General features: G+C 33.5%; 2 protein-coding genes across 5 annotated transcripts; one reads left to right on the forward strand and one right to left on the reverse strand.

Annotated features, from left to right (window-relative positions):
* Window positions 1-9,730: 9,730 nt before the first annotated feature.
* On the reverse strand, window positions 9,731-12,714 carry LOC118054108 (plasmodesmata-located protein 6). 4 transcript variants are annotated; one of them, XR_012170457.1, is made up of 4 exons: window positions 11,698-12,709; window positions 10,380-10,502; window positions 10,171-10,238; window positions 9,731-10,064 (listed from the first exon to the last, which is right to left on the reverse strand). XR_012170457.1 is itself a non-coding variant. In XM_035065562.2 (3 exons), exons 1-3 carry the CDS (start codon window positions 12,422-12,424, stop codon window positions 10,228-10,230), a joined length of 861 nt encoding a protein of 286 aa, XP_034921453.1. In that variant the 5' UTR covers window positions 12,425-12,708; the 3' UTR covers window positions 9,731-10,227. The 4 variants fall into 4 exon arrangements, 2 of the variants coding, with proteins under 2 accessions (XP_034921453.1, XP_034921446.1); XR_004688471.2 differs by having other exon boundaries at window positions 9,731-10,087; window positions 11,698-12,708; XM_035065562.2 differs by having other exon boundaries at window positions 9,731-10,238; window positions 11,698-12,708.
* A 3,273-nt stretch (window positions 12,715-15,987) lies between these two features.
* LOC118054173 (uncharacterized) lies at window positions 15,988-16,609 on the forward strand. Its single transcript, XM_035065651.2, has one exon. The coding sequence runs from the start codon at window positions 16,027-16,029 to the stop codon at window positions 16,417-16,419; it is 393 nt and encodes a 130-aa protein (XP_034921542.1). The 5' UTR covers window positions 15,988-16,026; the 3' UTR covers window positions 16,420-16,609.
* The last annotated feature ends 132 nt before the right edge of the window (window positions 16,610-16,741 follow it).

Below are 16,741 nucleotides of genomic sequence, written 5' to 3' on the forward strand. Positions count from 1 at the left end.
TTTATATAGTTTAAGTTGAATTATATTAATTAAAAAAAATATAACCTAATGATTTAGTACATTTAACTTCTAAACCATTGTAATATACACCAATGGCTGGTTTAATTTGCGAGTTCAAGGACATTAGAGAAATAAACAGATATCATGATCTAAAAACAGCTTACGTGGCGCATAAAGATTATTTGGAAAGTTCTTGTAAGCTATAGATTATTTTTGTATTCGATTCTTCACTTGAATAATCTTTCATTACCAAGTTCGATCAAGCATCTCTTTCAGTGGCTTGCCCTAATCAAATAAATGCCTCTCTCCAAAAGTTGCAACGTCACTTATCTGGGCTCCGAGCCCTTCGGCCTTTCCGAAGTAGAAAACGACTTTGAGCCCATCAGACGCGTGATGTCGTGTTATCGTGGTGTCCCACGGGATAGCTGCCTGTAGTTTCTTTCTGGGATAGCTAGCTAGCTCAAAGCTACATGTGCTTCAAGATCCAGAGAATCAAACCTAGATTTCCCGAGTGATATGCTCCTGCACGAACCTATGAAACATGGCAAACTTACAGTGATATTTACTTGTTTGTTGGCAATAATAAAAATGTATATTCCGGTATAGGTTAGTGTATATTCAGTAACTTGCAGAGGACGGAATTAAAACATGAAGAACAATGAGTTTTCTGATTGTTATTAAAGCATGCATTGCTGGAATTCTGGCTTGCACAGAATGCTTCAATCCTCTGGAGCCTTCATAATCCGTAGCTGCTGCAACATATTGTTCCTTGTTAGCTATTTCGTTGTCAGATTCATTAATTCTGTTTCTTCCCCTTCGACCTGTTCCTGTTGTCTTGGTTGTGGTCCTTTTTCATCTGCATCAGTACGTGTACATTTTGTGAACCCTGGCTCGTCAGCTAACTGGTCAAATCATGATTTCACACGTTGCTGTTGAGTACGCATTACATTCCCGTTGGCTATTGATCATGATGATTACTTAAAGCACGAGCAACCTTCGGTTGGTTCAAGAAGTAACCAAAACAATATTGTTGTCTTCCGAACATGTTTTTTTATCAGACGTATGAATCCCCTTCCTGCCATCTTAGTTCAAATTAAGATTGCTAGAATCCATGCGATGCTCTTCTTCCAATCCAAACATATATTTACAGAACTATATGGTAGACATTATACTATGCATTGTCCAATTCCAATTGAAAATATTTTTAAGCAAGATCCTATTTTGCTGGATTTTGTCACTCAACATTCAACTCGCTTGTAGTTGTTCTAGAAAGCTATCCCGTAATTGGTAGTATAAAACTTGATGTGATCGGCAAAAATCACAAACCACAACGAGTTTGGCCAGCTATATGGACCGGACATTACATGATCGATGCAACACGAAATTAAACCAGGCTAATTCGAGAAGCATGGAGCTGTGAGGCGCTCGTAGGAGACCTTATCGATCTGAAGAGAAAAATGACAACGACTTGGTGCGGGAGGTTAAGCCAAAAACCTAAGAGACCTTCCTTCATGAAGCTGGAAAAAAAAAAAAAAAAAAAAACTCCATAAAGTTGCATTAATTTTTGAATGTGACCTTCGTTCTCTTTAACTTTTCTGTACCTCTTCTTCCCTTACCACAACCCAGCAAATTTTCCTGGTCTCCAGCCACAATACAATACATAAAAGATACTTGAAATTGTTGTAGCATTTTAAAATATTTTTTTATTTAAAAATATATTAAAATAATTTTTTATTTTAAAAAATAATTTTTGACATCAACATCATATCAAAACTATTTAAAAATATAAAAAATATATATTATTTTTTTAAAAAAATTTAATTAAAAAAAACAATTTCAAACAAGTTTTCAATTATATTTTTTAAACACCTTCTAAATATCTGAAAGTATCATTAATTACGATGTAATGTTTATCAGTTTTCAAAGTCTTCGGTCAATTTTGAGTGCCTTGGAAGTAAATAATAAAAGATTTTAGACTTCGTGCGTCAACCATATCAAGAGAAGTCCTTCTGCTTGAGAATATGTAGAGATCGGTCAATTTGATTTGCTTCGAAATTACATGATCATTAATAATTGATAGCGAAAAATGAATGTAACATGAAAATCTTGGGCCACAGGAAATAATTCAATCAAATTAATATATTTAAGTGCAAAACTATATATTAAATGTATGGAATATATATTTAATGTGGATGGTATAAAAACGTGTTGCATTTAGTAACCACGTATGGATGTGAATAAAAATGCAGCACTAATCATGATTGATTAAGCAGCTCCACAGATAATCGTAGCCTGTAGGATTAATTTAGAGTATCTTTTTCCAATGAAATGCTCATTAATGAAAAAATATACACTCGATCGGTCAGCGTGCTAGCTTTACAATCATTTGCGAGGACATATGCTCAAGAACTGCCACAGCATTTCTTTGTGCTTAGTGCTGCTTAGCAGAACGATTCTTGTCGAATTCAAGAGAAACAATTCCTCCGAGATGCCGATGGCCCTTCTATTGTTTATATATATAAAATCATAAACAAATAGGATTATAAAGCATTTTCTTATTTTAATTAGAAACCGAGAAAAAGAACCAGCAAGGGGATGCCGGATATCCATTCATGTTGGTCTGCATGGAACAACAATATCAGTATTACAGGTTGTGTAATATAAAATAGATCAGTGGCGAATATATGAAATTATTTAAATATTTCTAGGATCCATAAACCATAGCAACATGACAGATATCGATATAACATATCATATAAAATATTCACTTTTTGAAAACTTGATAGAATCATTTTTTATTTCAGATTTGGTCACGGGGAGGGTTATCGGCGGGAAAATAAAAGGGAGGATTAGGTGTTTGGATAATCGGAAAAGGTGAATTGGGTAGCGGTGAGGGGGAGGTGAACTGGTTCTTCTAAACAATTTTCAAACACAACGAATTTCAGTAACTGGGTTTTGGCTGGAAGTGATAAACATGCATCCGTAGCTCTGTTCACCTGACGACAATTGAGCTAATGCCGTAATTATTATTATTTTTTTTAATGGAGCGGCAATAACAGTTCTAGGTTGTCACTGTTTTTTCTTTTTAAATTGTTTTTATTGATGTTCACCTGACGACAATTGAGCCTATGCCGTAATTATTATTATTATTTTTTAATGCTGGAATTATTTCTCTTTAATATGTTGTCCTGTCCCTCTTTAAATAAATAAATAAATAATTGTTGACCCGTAATTTATAGGGAGCTGGGCTCGAAAGAAATCATCTCGTGTACGGCCTAGTCAACAAAAGAAAAAGGGTGATTCTTCCCTGATTGTATCAATGCATCTAACGTAGGGTGATAATGTTCTACACCAAACGAAGTGCTATCATCCATTGAGGCTGCAGGCGCAGCCCATGAGCACTTGTCTATTACTTGATTTTTAATTCTTTTTTCTTACACGAAGTGCTATCATCCATTGCAGCTTTCTTGAAATTATAATTCATGACAACAGTTTGTGATTAGACATGTATTTATAAGAAATTATTACTTTGTAATCTCTTTATAGAATTCAAACTTATAAATATAAAATTAAAAACAAATTAAACTCGTTTATCAACCACAAATCCTCCAAGAGTATTATGATTTCCTTTGCAGTGCAAGTAATGTATTAAACATTGCACGAGTGCAATTCCCAGCTTAATTTCACTGCATATATAATAGCATTACAAGACTATAGTTACATTATTTTGAGACCCCTCTTGTAAGATAATATAAAATAATTAATTTTAAATAAAAATAAATAAATTTTAAAAAAAACATAATTTCAGCTAAATTATAAAATCACTTCCTCCTTGAAGTTTTGAGATCCATTTTTAAGGGAGCACGTATTTTGAGACCCCTCTTGTAACTTAACCCAACTAACGCTCCAGTTATGGAGTCAACAAAATTAGGTAAGCAACACAGTGAAAAAGCTTTGATTGATATGATCATCATCTTTCATAACATGGTTTCATACGTTATAACAGAATGGATGGCAAACACGAAAATAAAATAAAATAAAATAAGAGGGCCCAGCTTCCCGCCTGCCATGGTATTCAAAAAGCTCTGATTTTACAGCTGTAAGCAAATAAGGTATGCCTCGTGCGGTCGTGCCTTATATAGATGACAATGGCAATCTACACTAGGGCCGGCTGCCTATGCAGAGGAATTAATTCTACCTTTATATACTCATTGTAATTGTTGACCGAAAACTATAGTTACATTATTTTATATTAAACAAATTTGATTTTTTTAAAACTATCACAATAAATTAAAAGTTATGCAAAAAAAACACCATTTTTTTTATTTTTTTTTATGAAACAACAAGCTTTCATCTTGTCATGCTTAAAAAAACATGATATTTATTAGACATCGCTATTTCTAAATATAACAAGATAATTAATGCCCTTCAGAAGCATGATATAGTAAAATTTAAATATTTATCTAGATCAAAGAACATAGATATAGGTTTCTTGACATGGACATGTGATACGACCCAGTAAATTTAAAATATTATAAATAATCAAATATTTTTACAATTAATATATGTTTAATGTTGGGTTTTATTTATTAATTTTTTAATTTAACATTAATGTTTCATTCATGCTACATAAGAGTTGAGATACCACTTCTATGCTTCGTAATATTTAAAAAGAAAATGAATGATACATTTATGATAAACAAATGATACATATTTAAAAAGAAAAAGAAAACAAATGATATATATATATACTCAAATACATTTATGACAAGCTATTGATAAGCCCAAATTATATAATAGATAACGTAGATGTATATATATATATATATATATATATATATGAGTTATGTTGATATATATTTTAAGATTTTAATTACTAGAATGTTATATTATTTAAGTATTTGAGATTCATTTGCATGTATATTTTTTTTTATTTGCATTTATAAAGAAAGTTACGATTATAAAATGTGAAAATTTATTGAGTTTGGTTATCATGGTTCTTTATATAGTTTTTTAAATAAAGTAAAATTTTAAGTATAGTTTATAAATAGAAGAAACTTTGTAAAAACTTTGTTACAATCAAAATAATATTCAACTAACTATTATCATTAGCTAAATTAAATATCCGAATAAAAAACTAAATAATAAATCTAATAAAAAATATATTTTTGTTAGATATAAATGTTGTGGAAATCTGTTGTTGAAAAATTACTGGAATTTATTTAATATTACGGTTCAAAACCAAGACATCCAAAAATATATCATTTCATTAAAAAAAATTGCTTTCATATTAATTCACCCTTTTTTACTTTATATGTTAATTGCACAATATATCCACAAAAGTTACTCTGCAACCGCTTCATTTAAGTGTGAAAATGAAAACTAACCAATCAATGTAATTTATCTAAATGAAAGTGATGGAGCGAAGAACTACCATGTCGTTTTCTCCTGGCAGGTCCCGTGGCATGCTACGGTGTTCCTAGGAATATGATATGACAGGAGGATGTATAACGCGAAACGTGTACAAGCCTTCGGGGACACTTGGTTGCTTCTTTTTTTTTTTACCTCAAACTAATTCAGAAAAATATTAAAATAATATTTTTTTTATTTTTTAAAAATTATTTTTGAAATCAGCACATTAAAATAATTTAAAATATAAAATATAATTTACTTTTAATAAAAAATAAAAATTTTAAATTTAAAAGAACGTAATTTCAACTACATTACCAAACATGTTCTAAGCCTTTTATCAATTAAGATGCTACCAACATATACTTTTTACCTATTAGATCCCCATTATATAATCCTCAATTTAATCCTTCCCTTCACAAATATTTTGCCTACATTGTTGTGTAAATATTGGGGACCAGGATGAGAGAATTTTAGGGAAAATTTGCAAGTCAAAGGATCTAATTGACAACTTTTGTATTAAATCGATAAAACAATTTATTGGTTAAGAAGAAATACGAGGTCACCTTTTTTTTCAGTGTGGTAAAATTGGACACTTCGCCTGGGCTTGGTTTAATTAAGAAACCTGATCAGGTAGAAAAATTCTAGTTTAAAGAAGATAGGAAAGGCTTTCCATAGGTATCTTGGTGAGAGGATATTCTTGAAGCCATAGTTTTAATATCCCGTTCAGTTCAAGATCCGGATTCTAGATTTTAATTATGGGTCGGTTGAGTCAAATTTTTTTTTTAAAAAAAATCAAAATAACATTGTTTTAGTACAAAAACAAAAAAAATAAAAACCAACGGGTTTGTAGTCTGGTATTGACCGGGTCTTGCTGGGTCAACCCGCATGGGTCAGTCCGGATGATGCCGAGTTTTCCCCCCTATTTTTTTCTTTAACCCGGCCCAGTTTCAACCTTGGGTTGAACGGGTCCCGGGTCGATTTACTGGCCTGGGCCGGGTTTCAAAACTATGCGTGAAGCACAAAATGCCAGGTGTCTTTTATATTTTATTCTAGAGGATTCTGTTGATCACCTTTTATACATTATCTACAATATCATAATTACTAGCGTATTTGGAGCACATTTATTGATTGGTTAGGAGTATTTTGGTGCTAGCTCGAGAGTGCGTTTTATCTTTTTCATGGATAAGAATATCTTGTCCATGAAAAATTTCAAAGGATTATATGATTTATGCTATTCTTTGCATTCTCGTAGTCTCTTTGGCTTGCTGGAAATAAATTACTCATATTTCTGTGTTTTTTTTTCCCAGAACAAATAACTTAACAGGAGAAATATATTTTTGTGGCCATTATAAATAAACGTGTTTTTGTTAAGAAGAAAAGGATGAGCTGCTTCAAAGCATCTATCTATACAGTACTGCCCTTTGTTTTGAAGACTATATCTTCTCTGCAATTAGGTAAGCTGCATCATTCATCATGGAATCTAATGAGTTCATAACTACATGCAATATAAAATCACTATCAGTCCCTCTCTGATCCCTTGCAAACTCCCAATCAATCCATTAATTGTTTTTGCACGTTCAACCACATTCTTGCCAAGACTTTCCTTGCAACACTCCCTCCTCTCCCATCCCTTTCACGATCTTGATTTTCAATTTGTAACCGTACGTGTGCCTTACTTGCCACTCTTCAGAGACCTGTCATGGAAGCTTATAAATTCCCAGTTCCTTTTTATCCCTGCCACTTGGATAAAAATACAAGGTTCTTGTTGCGAATTAATTTGACACACACTGATTGCTCTCCACCTACAACCTATCCTCTCTTTGTTTCATGATTAAACCTCGTTTAATAAAGCCTCGTGAAAGCCAGGGAGTTCATGGATGGACGTAATTGGATGCAGTTTTGAGTTCATAATTATATATGATTCAACCTTTAATACTTTACAAGTCATAAACTTGTTCCATATAATTTGTTTAGACCTAAATAGGTTGGATAAATCCAATTTAGCTAAAATTTATGTGGATATTCATGAGATGGATTCATTTGTTGGGGAATCCGACCGATGATGTTCTGATCATTATCCATTGAAAGCTTAACATACCAACACAATATTTAATGTGGTTCGGCAAACTGTCTACATTCATGAAAGAAGAGCCAATATTATTAGAAATAGATAGAGAAAGGGTTACAACACACATAGAGGAGGAGAATCACTTCACTTATACTCAACTCTAATTGCTCTCACACACTGCTACACATGGCAGCAGGGCTACCGCCTTTGGCAGCCACTCCTCTTTCTCTTTTTCTCTCTTCCTCTCTTCTCTTCATACTCTCTCTTTCATTTTGCTCTCTCTCTTGGTGTCTATTTATAGACAAGAATGGTGCCACCAACTCCAGCTCATCTTTAATAATGGTGGCTACATAAGGGTTGCACCATTTTATCAATGGTTGGTACAATTATCATTGTAGTTTTTTGACAATGGCATCTCTTCCTTAGTAGACTGAAAAGTTGTTGCCCATTAAATGACAACATACCAACATGATTATTTTATTTTTTATGTTTTAATATCTATCTCTTATATTTTTTATCATATATAATATTTATATTATTCCATTTGATCAGATAATACAAATCAATCACCTAATGAAAGCGAACAATAGGGTTCCCAGCAGCTTCTTTGTCATTGTCACCCTTTTGCACATGAAGCAATTATTAGTGTATAGGCTGCGCATGTTGACCATAAGAGACTGAAAAATTGGTTACGGTAATTAGCCGTGGATGGCTTGCAGATTTTGGATTTTGGTGTGGAACATTTGATTACCATCCTAGTTTTTTTTTAAAAAAAAACCTTAATTCGGAGATCTGGAGCATACCGTGCCCTAGCGTTTTGAATTTGATAAACAGCAAGCAGATCATTCCTGGTAACAAAACACGGTAAGCTTCCCAAGAAAAACAAGATCCTCCTTCTAACTGGAGCAATTACGAAGGATTTAATAACACCATTTCCATTGCGGAACAAGTGGCTTCTAAGAGAACAAATTCTCGTCTTTGTTTGATAAAGAAAGTTTCGGGGGGCCAAATGCTGGGACCTTCACGGAGTGGCGCTAAACTATGATGAGATTTTGTTCTTTTCTTTCTTTCCAAAAAAAAAAAGGAAAATTGTATTATGTGAAGGACAGAAACTTATGAGCAAATGATAGAACACAAGCTGTCACAAGAATGACATATTTGCGCGTTGAGCTGAGGCTGAAAATGAGAATCCCTTTTTAGGATAGCTGAAAATGAATCCTAATGCAAGGAAATTCACGAGTTTATTATTCGAGCTTTATGGTATGCAGTTCTCTAATCACCCCCCCCCCCCCAAAAAAAAAAAAAAAAAAATTTGCTACACCTCAAGTCAATTTAGTTGATCCATTCATGTTTCCTTTATTAAAGGCCATCGAGGCATCCAGGCCTTCATTTCCGTGTTTTTCTCGTAAGAGGAGAAGGGAAAAAGTTCAGGAAACAAGGGTTTAAAAAAAAACTAGTGACAGGGGTTGCAATTCATTATATATGGTATAATCCACTCAATCATACAGGGGTATGGAGAGAGAGATAGAGCGAATCTTAATTTGTATCCAAGCGTGTTAAAGAAAACTAAAGTAATGGTGTGAAGGACTAGATTGGGCACAGCCACGCCTTACAAAAAACTCCAAATTTAAAAGCCAGGGATAATGGAGGAGAGAGAGACAAGACTCTGCCCTATTCATGAATCTCATCACCCACTGGTATCATGCATGATCCTCATTATTGATTCTTTAACAAACCAATTGTCCAATTTAATTCACTGATTAGGCCTCAATTAGTTTGATAAGTTATAGGGAAATTTCTAAGAATATTGTCCTAATCATTATGATGATGATATCATGAGAAAGTGCTAAAATTTCATGAACAGTATTCTTCGGATCTAGACAAGCTTAAGTTGCCTTGCATCATTAGGCACTTCCATCAAATCCCCCAACTTAACTGCAACTGCTAAGCTTTCAATTGCCAGGGGGGAGAAAAAAAAAGCATGGCTTGATGGCATTCAAAACAACAGTTCCAAATACCAAAATCAACCATTCCATGGACAAACAAGAAAAAAAAAGGCATTAGTTTATCTGAAAGTGTAAATATTCAAGTATAGTGATCATCTGTTAAACTCTATCTTGGTATTAGTCCCACATATTCTATTGTACCCAAATCAGTTTGCTTGTGATAAAAGAAAAGAAAAGAAGGAAACAGTTTGCTTAGTACACATGACAGGAAATAAAGAGGATTTTAACAGCAAAACAAGTAGGATTTGTTGCAGATAAAGGAAAGTGAACATTGAATTGACACAAAATTTAACAAGTCTTGTGAATACAACATCTGGATGAAAACAAACTATAAAGCTCTAATATCACCCAACAAAGGCACTGACTACAGCATTTCAAAGAGCACTTTCACAAAAGTGTCTCAATTTATACAAAACAATTAGAGACAGGACTAACATTAAAGTAACGTTGTAAGACTAAAGTGGGTGTAAGGAGAGAGTGGAATCCTTGGGCTTTTTCACCTTATTGCAACCTTTATTTTCACTTGTTTCAAGGTACCTGTTTCCATGGGCATCTTCATATCTACCCTTCCAAGCCTTCTTTAGGAGAAATTTGAAAGAAACTTTAAAAAGAGGGGAGAGAGAAATCAAGACCACAAAAACAAAGGGGAAGCAATTGAGCCACACATAATGCAAAGCAAGTTACCAGAGGGGTTAAGGGAGAAATGCCATTTCCTGAATCATCATATTTTCTTCGATTCAATTATTTACCACCTGCGTATTGAAAGATGTCACGTATATAATACGAGTATTGGCAATTTCTAAACCTAAAAAATTTGAAAAGTTTTGACAACGTTCAAGGAACACAGTAAAGAGAACTATAAAGATGAAAAGAAAGATAAACAAGTAGCTTACATTTTCCTTTTCCACAAGCTTTTCTTAAGAAAGCAAGGAATACAATGAGCAATGCAACCCCAGCAATAAGTCCTACTAAAATTGCAAGTGTCTTCTCGACCTCATCATTTTCGTCGTGATCTACTGCAGAAAGTAAAAATCAAACAATTAGATACCATCTCACTATCCTTGCACAATGACAGGATAGTTAGCAATCCTAGGTAATCGCTGTGTCTTGCTATCAATTACAAATTATAAGTTGCTAAATGATCATCTCAATAAAGAGAAACCTAATTATATGTGAATGATTTTTGCTACATTCTGCATAATTAGGAGAGAGGATTTATTGATTACTTCAACTTAGTTGTCAAACAAGATTCATTATGCTAGTATTTTCAAGAACAGCACGTCCAATTCATTTTGGAAATTGTAGCAGTAATAATCTCAACATTATTTGAGTAAAAATATGCTTTGCTCCCCCTTTATAAAATCTCAAACACCTGGGAAGAAATACTGTGAACTAAGGCCATAATAACTTCATTTGCATTGGATTCTTTCTTGAATACTAGTTAGGCATTAATTTAGAAGTGGGGCCTTGATTATATCATGGTGTGGTAACTGAGAACTTTAGAGGGCTTTTTCTTTATGAACATGTGTGCAACAACTTTAACAAAGCAAATATACTTCAGGATTATGAGATTCTCCCTTTTGGGTTTTGACCTCCAAATCCATCAAATCTTTAACAGTATATAAATATAAATACGGGATTGATGTCAAACCCATGATTAAAACCACTACCAAATCATTCAGTGAAAAAGCATTCAAGCATTAAGTATCCATCAAAAAATTTGAAATTATCCACTCTAGGAATAAAGAAATGCTAAAATTCAATAAACTTTGCTCCAGAATCTTCATAGACACTTCCACATTCACCTTGAATTTGCGTCAAGAAATCGGATCACACCAAGGCAGTCTCATCATCATATAAATTAGTACACCAAACATCATTAGCCAGACAAGTGACAAACATATCAGACTTCCCACTCTTAAACACACACACACAGAAGGGGGAAACCAAAACAAAATAAATAAAAAAAGGAAAAAAAACGTGGGAAAAAAAAACACCCTGAACAATTTGAAATTTACCCAAATAACCATGCAAAACTACAGCACCAGTCTCACAGGTTAGGTTTGCCATGGTGTATAAATTAGGTAAAATTCAAGATCATTCAAGATGGGGATTTTCACTAATTACTCATTAATTTAAACCAAGAAACATTTAGCCAAAAACAAAAAACCTTAAACCACCACCCAGCCGGCCGGTGGCGCAACAGCTTACCATATCCGCCGTGGGAGTGGGCCCCAGCTTTGGAGAACCGAACATAACACTTGGCCAAGTACAGGTCCCCCGAGGCAGCGGCCCCACAGTAAGTTTTCAGCCGTCCGACCACCTCAGACAAACAATCCTGACACTCGCTCGCACTCAAATCTTGTACGCACTGCGCCACAGCAGAAATATCCCCGGACCCACCAATTCTGAAAGGCTTGTAGGACCCATCACAAGTCCCCAGGTAATCCATCACCGCATCGCGCCTGTTCAGCTCATCGGAATCATACGCAATCAACGGCCCACATTTCTTCAACACCTCCGTCTTGTCTTCCACACCAAGAAACGTCGTGTTATCGTATTTTACGAAACACCCATCAAGCTGCAAGGCGCCACCGGCCGAGTCAAGGCAAAGAGTGCCGAGTTGACTCACTGCACGAGCTACACAGCTAGCACAGTCACCATTGGAGAGGTCTCCCCGGCACTGGAAGAGACCGTAAAGGGTGTCCTGTGATGTTGGGGACTTGATGGTGAAGTTGTTGTAGATGGTGAGCGTGGCCGAGTTAACAAGGGAGGTAAGCAGCGAGTTGACGTTGGACTCGTAAGGAGAACCCGGTGTGTATTTTACTTGTGAACAGACACCGTAGACAAAAGTGTCTACGGAGGAAATTGCTGGGGTTGTAAGAAGTGCGATTATTAGAAGGGAGATAAGAGGTGCCATCCTTAATGTCCTAGACATGTCTCTGGGTTTGCTTTGATAGGTAGTAAGGGGTGCGAGTATATGGAGAATTGATTGTTGGCAATTGTAGCGATGTTTTTGTGTGAGTGAGTGAGAGAGAGAGAGAGAGAGAGAGAGAGAGAGAGAGACAGGGCGAGGGAGTGGTTGTTGCTTTGAGGAGAATTTGCGTAAGAGAGGGCTTTCTTTCTTCGCCGACGCAGCTTCATTTCATTTGTATTTTTTTTATTTGAAATTTCTTCCCTTTTTTTTTTACCTTCCAATTTTTGTCAAAGTGTATTGCACCATAGAGTAGCACCAGGTAGCTAAAGAAGAAAATGACCGGTTGCTCTGCTAATAAACAAGTCGCATCTCTTGAATTGGGATTATGAGAAGCTCTGGTCAGGGCTTTATTCTTTCCCTTTCCAATATTTTTAAAACGGTTAATAATTATGGCGTCTAGCGAGGATGGCTCGTGATGGTTGACTCCATCAGCATCAATCAAGGTCCGGACCTGGACTTGATTTCCTACGAGGCTGCAACGACAATTCCGTCTAGTTCGGGTAAAAAAAAAAAACAATAATAAAAAAACTGCCCATGCTTCCTATGACGTGATGAGAAAATGCTTTCTTGTTTAGAAAGAACTTTCAAATTAAATTAGGTTTTCCATCTTCTTCTCTATTTTATTGTCCTCGATGCTTATCAAATGTTTAGAAATGTCTTAAAGATTGTTTTTAAATTTTATTTTTAATATTAATACATTAAAATAATTTGAAAACATTAAAAAAATTAATTTAAAATAAAAAAAAATTATAAAATTATTTTAAAAACATTTTTAAAACATATATCTTATCACTTTCAAAGTTAAATAGAACCTTTTTTATTTTTTATTTTTTTAGCAATAGTTTCAGTTTATATTATGTATTTCATTTCAAACTTCGTACCAGGAATCAAATTGAAATAGTTTAAACTTCGTACGGGGACGCCTAAAACATGGATTAAACCCAATAAAGAACATTAATATTTCTTCTCTAAGAAATAATAATAAAGAGAATTAATTAACACACGAGTCCCCAAGGATGCGAGGCGTATTTGGATGCTCCGAATCACTGAACTGCTGTGCAGGGGAAATCTAATTATTTACCTTACCTCAGCTAAGCTCTAGAACAATCGAAGGAAATTTTGATTACGAAGATAGTACTGGAAGCTTCTGATTATTTATATGCTTGATTACCATACGAAACAGGGGGCGTGTTCCGATGCTCCCTGAAAATAGTGGGAGCACAGCTCCTGAAAATTAGGCGGAGGGGATAGCCGTTAGATCTATCAAAATCTTGTCAGCGGCCCGTCCTCCCTCCTTACTCCCTGTTTTGTATTTATCTCTGAATAATTAAATGAATTAAAATAATTTTTTTTTTATTTTTAATATTAATATGGATAAATTTAAATTTATTTTTTAGAGCTGAAAAGTTGCTAATCAATGGGCTTTCAGTTTTTAATTTGAAGATTTACAAAATGTATTTCGAATTCTACGCTTCTAAATTCCAGTGAAGATTATCTGGCCGAGGAGTGAGAGAATTTTAAAAGCTTCGATCTCTCTCATACGTGTTTGTCTAAGGAATTAGATTCCAAAGTCAATTTTCCAGAATATTTTTGACCAATTTCATAACGGTCATGTATGTATTGGTATTTTTTTTAACAAAATATATTAAATTTAAATATCTACTTGGTGATATAATATCATGAATGACGAGGATAAAAAAAAAATCTAATGTAGATGAAATAGTATAAAAAGAAATATTTTTTAGAATACAAGATAAATGTAAAAACAAATACTTGGGTAAAATAATCCAGGGTTATAGAGGTTGATATTTTTTCATGTCCATTATATTTAGAGCCCATTTAAAAACACAAATCAACCTGTGTTTTTTAAAAAATAATTTTTTATTAAAAAGTAATTTTTTATCGTTTTGAGATGTTGATTTTAAAAATAATTTTTTTAAAATATTTTTTTTGATATATTTCAGCATAAAAAGCACTTTAAAAACAATTATAATTACAATCATAACTTTTCTTCCAAACAAACTAAAAATATATTGACTAGATTCATAATTTTACTTTAAAATTCCAATAAATATAAAATAATCTAAAATGATCTTCATGACATTTTGCAATGAAAAATACTCATGATGTGTTACAACTGCACTCGTTATGAAATTAGAAGAAATAATAATAAAAAAAATGCTTCTTGCAACGGATTTTATAATCCCATTCACTGAATATTCTAGAACGGCATCTGATTTTTGAAAATGCTTGAGAAAATCAGCTACGAGATTCACAAGTACATGATATAAAGGCCTTTGGATTGCTACGAGGATTTTTTATTCGTTATAAATGATTTTGTAATTGATTCTTTTATACAAGTTTGCAAGAAAAAAAAAACATTGACTTCATGTTTACTCCTTTCAGAGTTTTTTGAAATGGTTATCAAGTCGTAAAAAATATACAAGGAAAATAAAAGTCGACTTACTCGTGATGTCTTATAAAATTAAGTAGTTGAAGAATAAAGCTTATAATTTTAATAATTAGTTAATTTTTTAATTTTAATAATTTAATTAATTTGTTTTAGTCAAAGTAGCTGAAGATGGGTGTTTGATACTTACAAAATATATTTTTATGTGTAAATTTAGAGCTTATTCAATACTTAAGTAAGTATTTTTTTAAGAAAATACAATAATATTATACAGAGATATTTTAAAAATAAACATGTAATAGATAATAGAGATTTTAAATTTTTTTATGGATGAAAAATTCATGATTTGTTTATAACCTTCGAAACTTTTTATGAAAAGTAGTGGTTAAAATACGATATTTTCTTAATAGTTTTAATAAGAAAAAGTATTTCTTATATATATATTAATATTAATAGAAATATGATGTTTTTAAAAGATTTTTACATACTGTATCTCATATGAAAATATAATGAGCCTTTATTCACTGATGGTGTAGAAAAAATATGATTTAAAATGTAATTGTACCTGTAAAACTGGATTTTTATCCGAAACTGGACTTAAAAGAGCTGGGCTGTTATTTTATCCAAGCTCAAAGAGTTTGGAATGGAATTTATGAATTTTAGAAAAATAAAAATAAATCATAATCAGTGGGAATGAATACATTTCAATTATCCAACAAGAATAAAAAGGATTAGCGAAAATTATCAAAGAAACAAGAGGGAAGAATTTTTTTTGTGTTTTAAAATCTATTTGAATGAGTTATGATATCTTCAAATTATTTTTATTGTGGCTGGTTTAAAATTTTTCTTCACTTTGATCTAAGGACTAAGAATTTTACTTTATCTATTTCCTAGGTGCACCGTAGTATTTGCCCCTCTATTTAGATGTGTTGTAAAAAAAAAAGAAAAAATACTTTTAGGTGTTTGGTTAAAACTGTGGTTGAGCCTTATCTCTCTGACCATCGCCAACAAGTTCACATTTTAATTCTTAAACCTTACTCCAGAAGAAACAAAAAAAAAAAAAAGTGTTCTGCGAACAGTGGAACCCATAATCATGCCCACTGTAATAAATAATCCCAATCGGATTCAGATCTATTAGGGTTTCCAAGCATTAATGGCACTTGAGTGGGTAGTACTAGGCTATGCCGCAGGCGCAGAGGCAATCATGGTCCTTCTCTTGACCATCCCAGGCCTTGACGGACTGCGCAAGGGACTGCTCGCGGTGACGCGCAATCTGCTGAAGCCGTTTATGTCGGTGGTTCCGTTTTGCCTGTTTCTGCTGATGGATATATACTGGAAGTATGAGACGAGGCCGACCTGCGAGGGCGAGTCCTGCTCTCCAACCGAGCACCTCCGTCACCAGAAATCTATTATGAAAAGCCAGAGGAATGCGTTGTTGATCGGTGCTGCTCTAATTTTCTACTGGCTTCTTTACTCGGTCACTCATCTTGTTGTGAAGATCGAGCAATTGAATCAGCGCGTCGAGAGGCTCAAGAGCAAGGAGTAAGTGATGATGATGGTGATGGATATAAATGGATTTTGTTTTCTATTTTCATGGATCACTACTATTAAATGAGACTTTAATTGGCGTTTTCAATTCAGTTATTTTTCTCGTGTAGGTAGTAACTATGTTTGATTTGGATGTCAAGACTTATTAATACGCAACTTTTCCTTAATCATTTTGGGAGTTTTTTTCCTGCGTGTCGAATTCGTTCCAATTTTGATCAGAATATGGATTGTGTTTTGTGAAAGTGTAAATTGATGAGATTGTGAAATCTGTATTAGGCAGTTTTATTATCTGCTTCTTTCTTCTGATTAATGCGGATGAA

Source organism: Populus alba, chromosome 8 (genome assembly GCF_005239225.2).
Source record: "Populus alba chromosome 8, ASM523922v2, whole genome shotgun sequence".
In the NCBI taxonomy this organism is placed as follows: Eukaryota; Viridiplantae; Streptophyta; class Magnoliopsida; order Malpighiales; family Salicaceae; genus Populus; species Populus alba.

Excerpts from the sequence above, each read along its gene's own strand:
- LOC118054173 (XM_035065651.2), top strand. The coding sequence starts at position 16,027 with ATGGCACTTGAGTGGGTAGTACTAGGCTATGCCGCAGGCGCAGAGGCA.
- LOC118054108 (XM_035065555.2), bottom strand. The coding sequence starts at position 12,424 with ATGTCTAGGACATTAAGGATGGCACCTCTTATCTCCCTTCTAATAATC. Across the intron at positions 10,503-11,697 it reads CCACTCCCACGGCGGATATG|TAGATCACGACGAAAATGAT; the intron begins GTAAGCTGTTGC and ends TACTTTCTGCAG.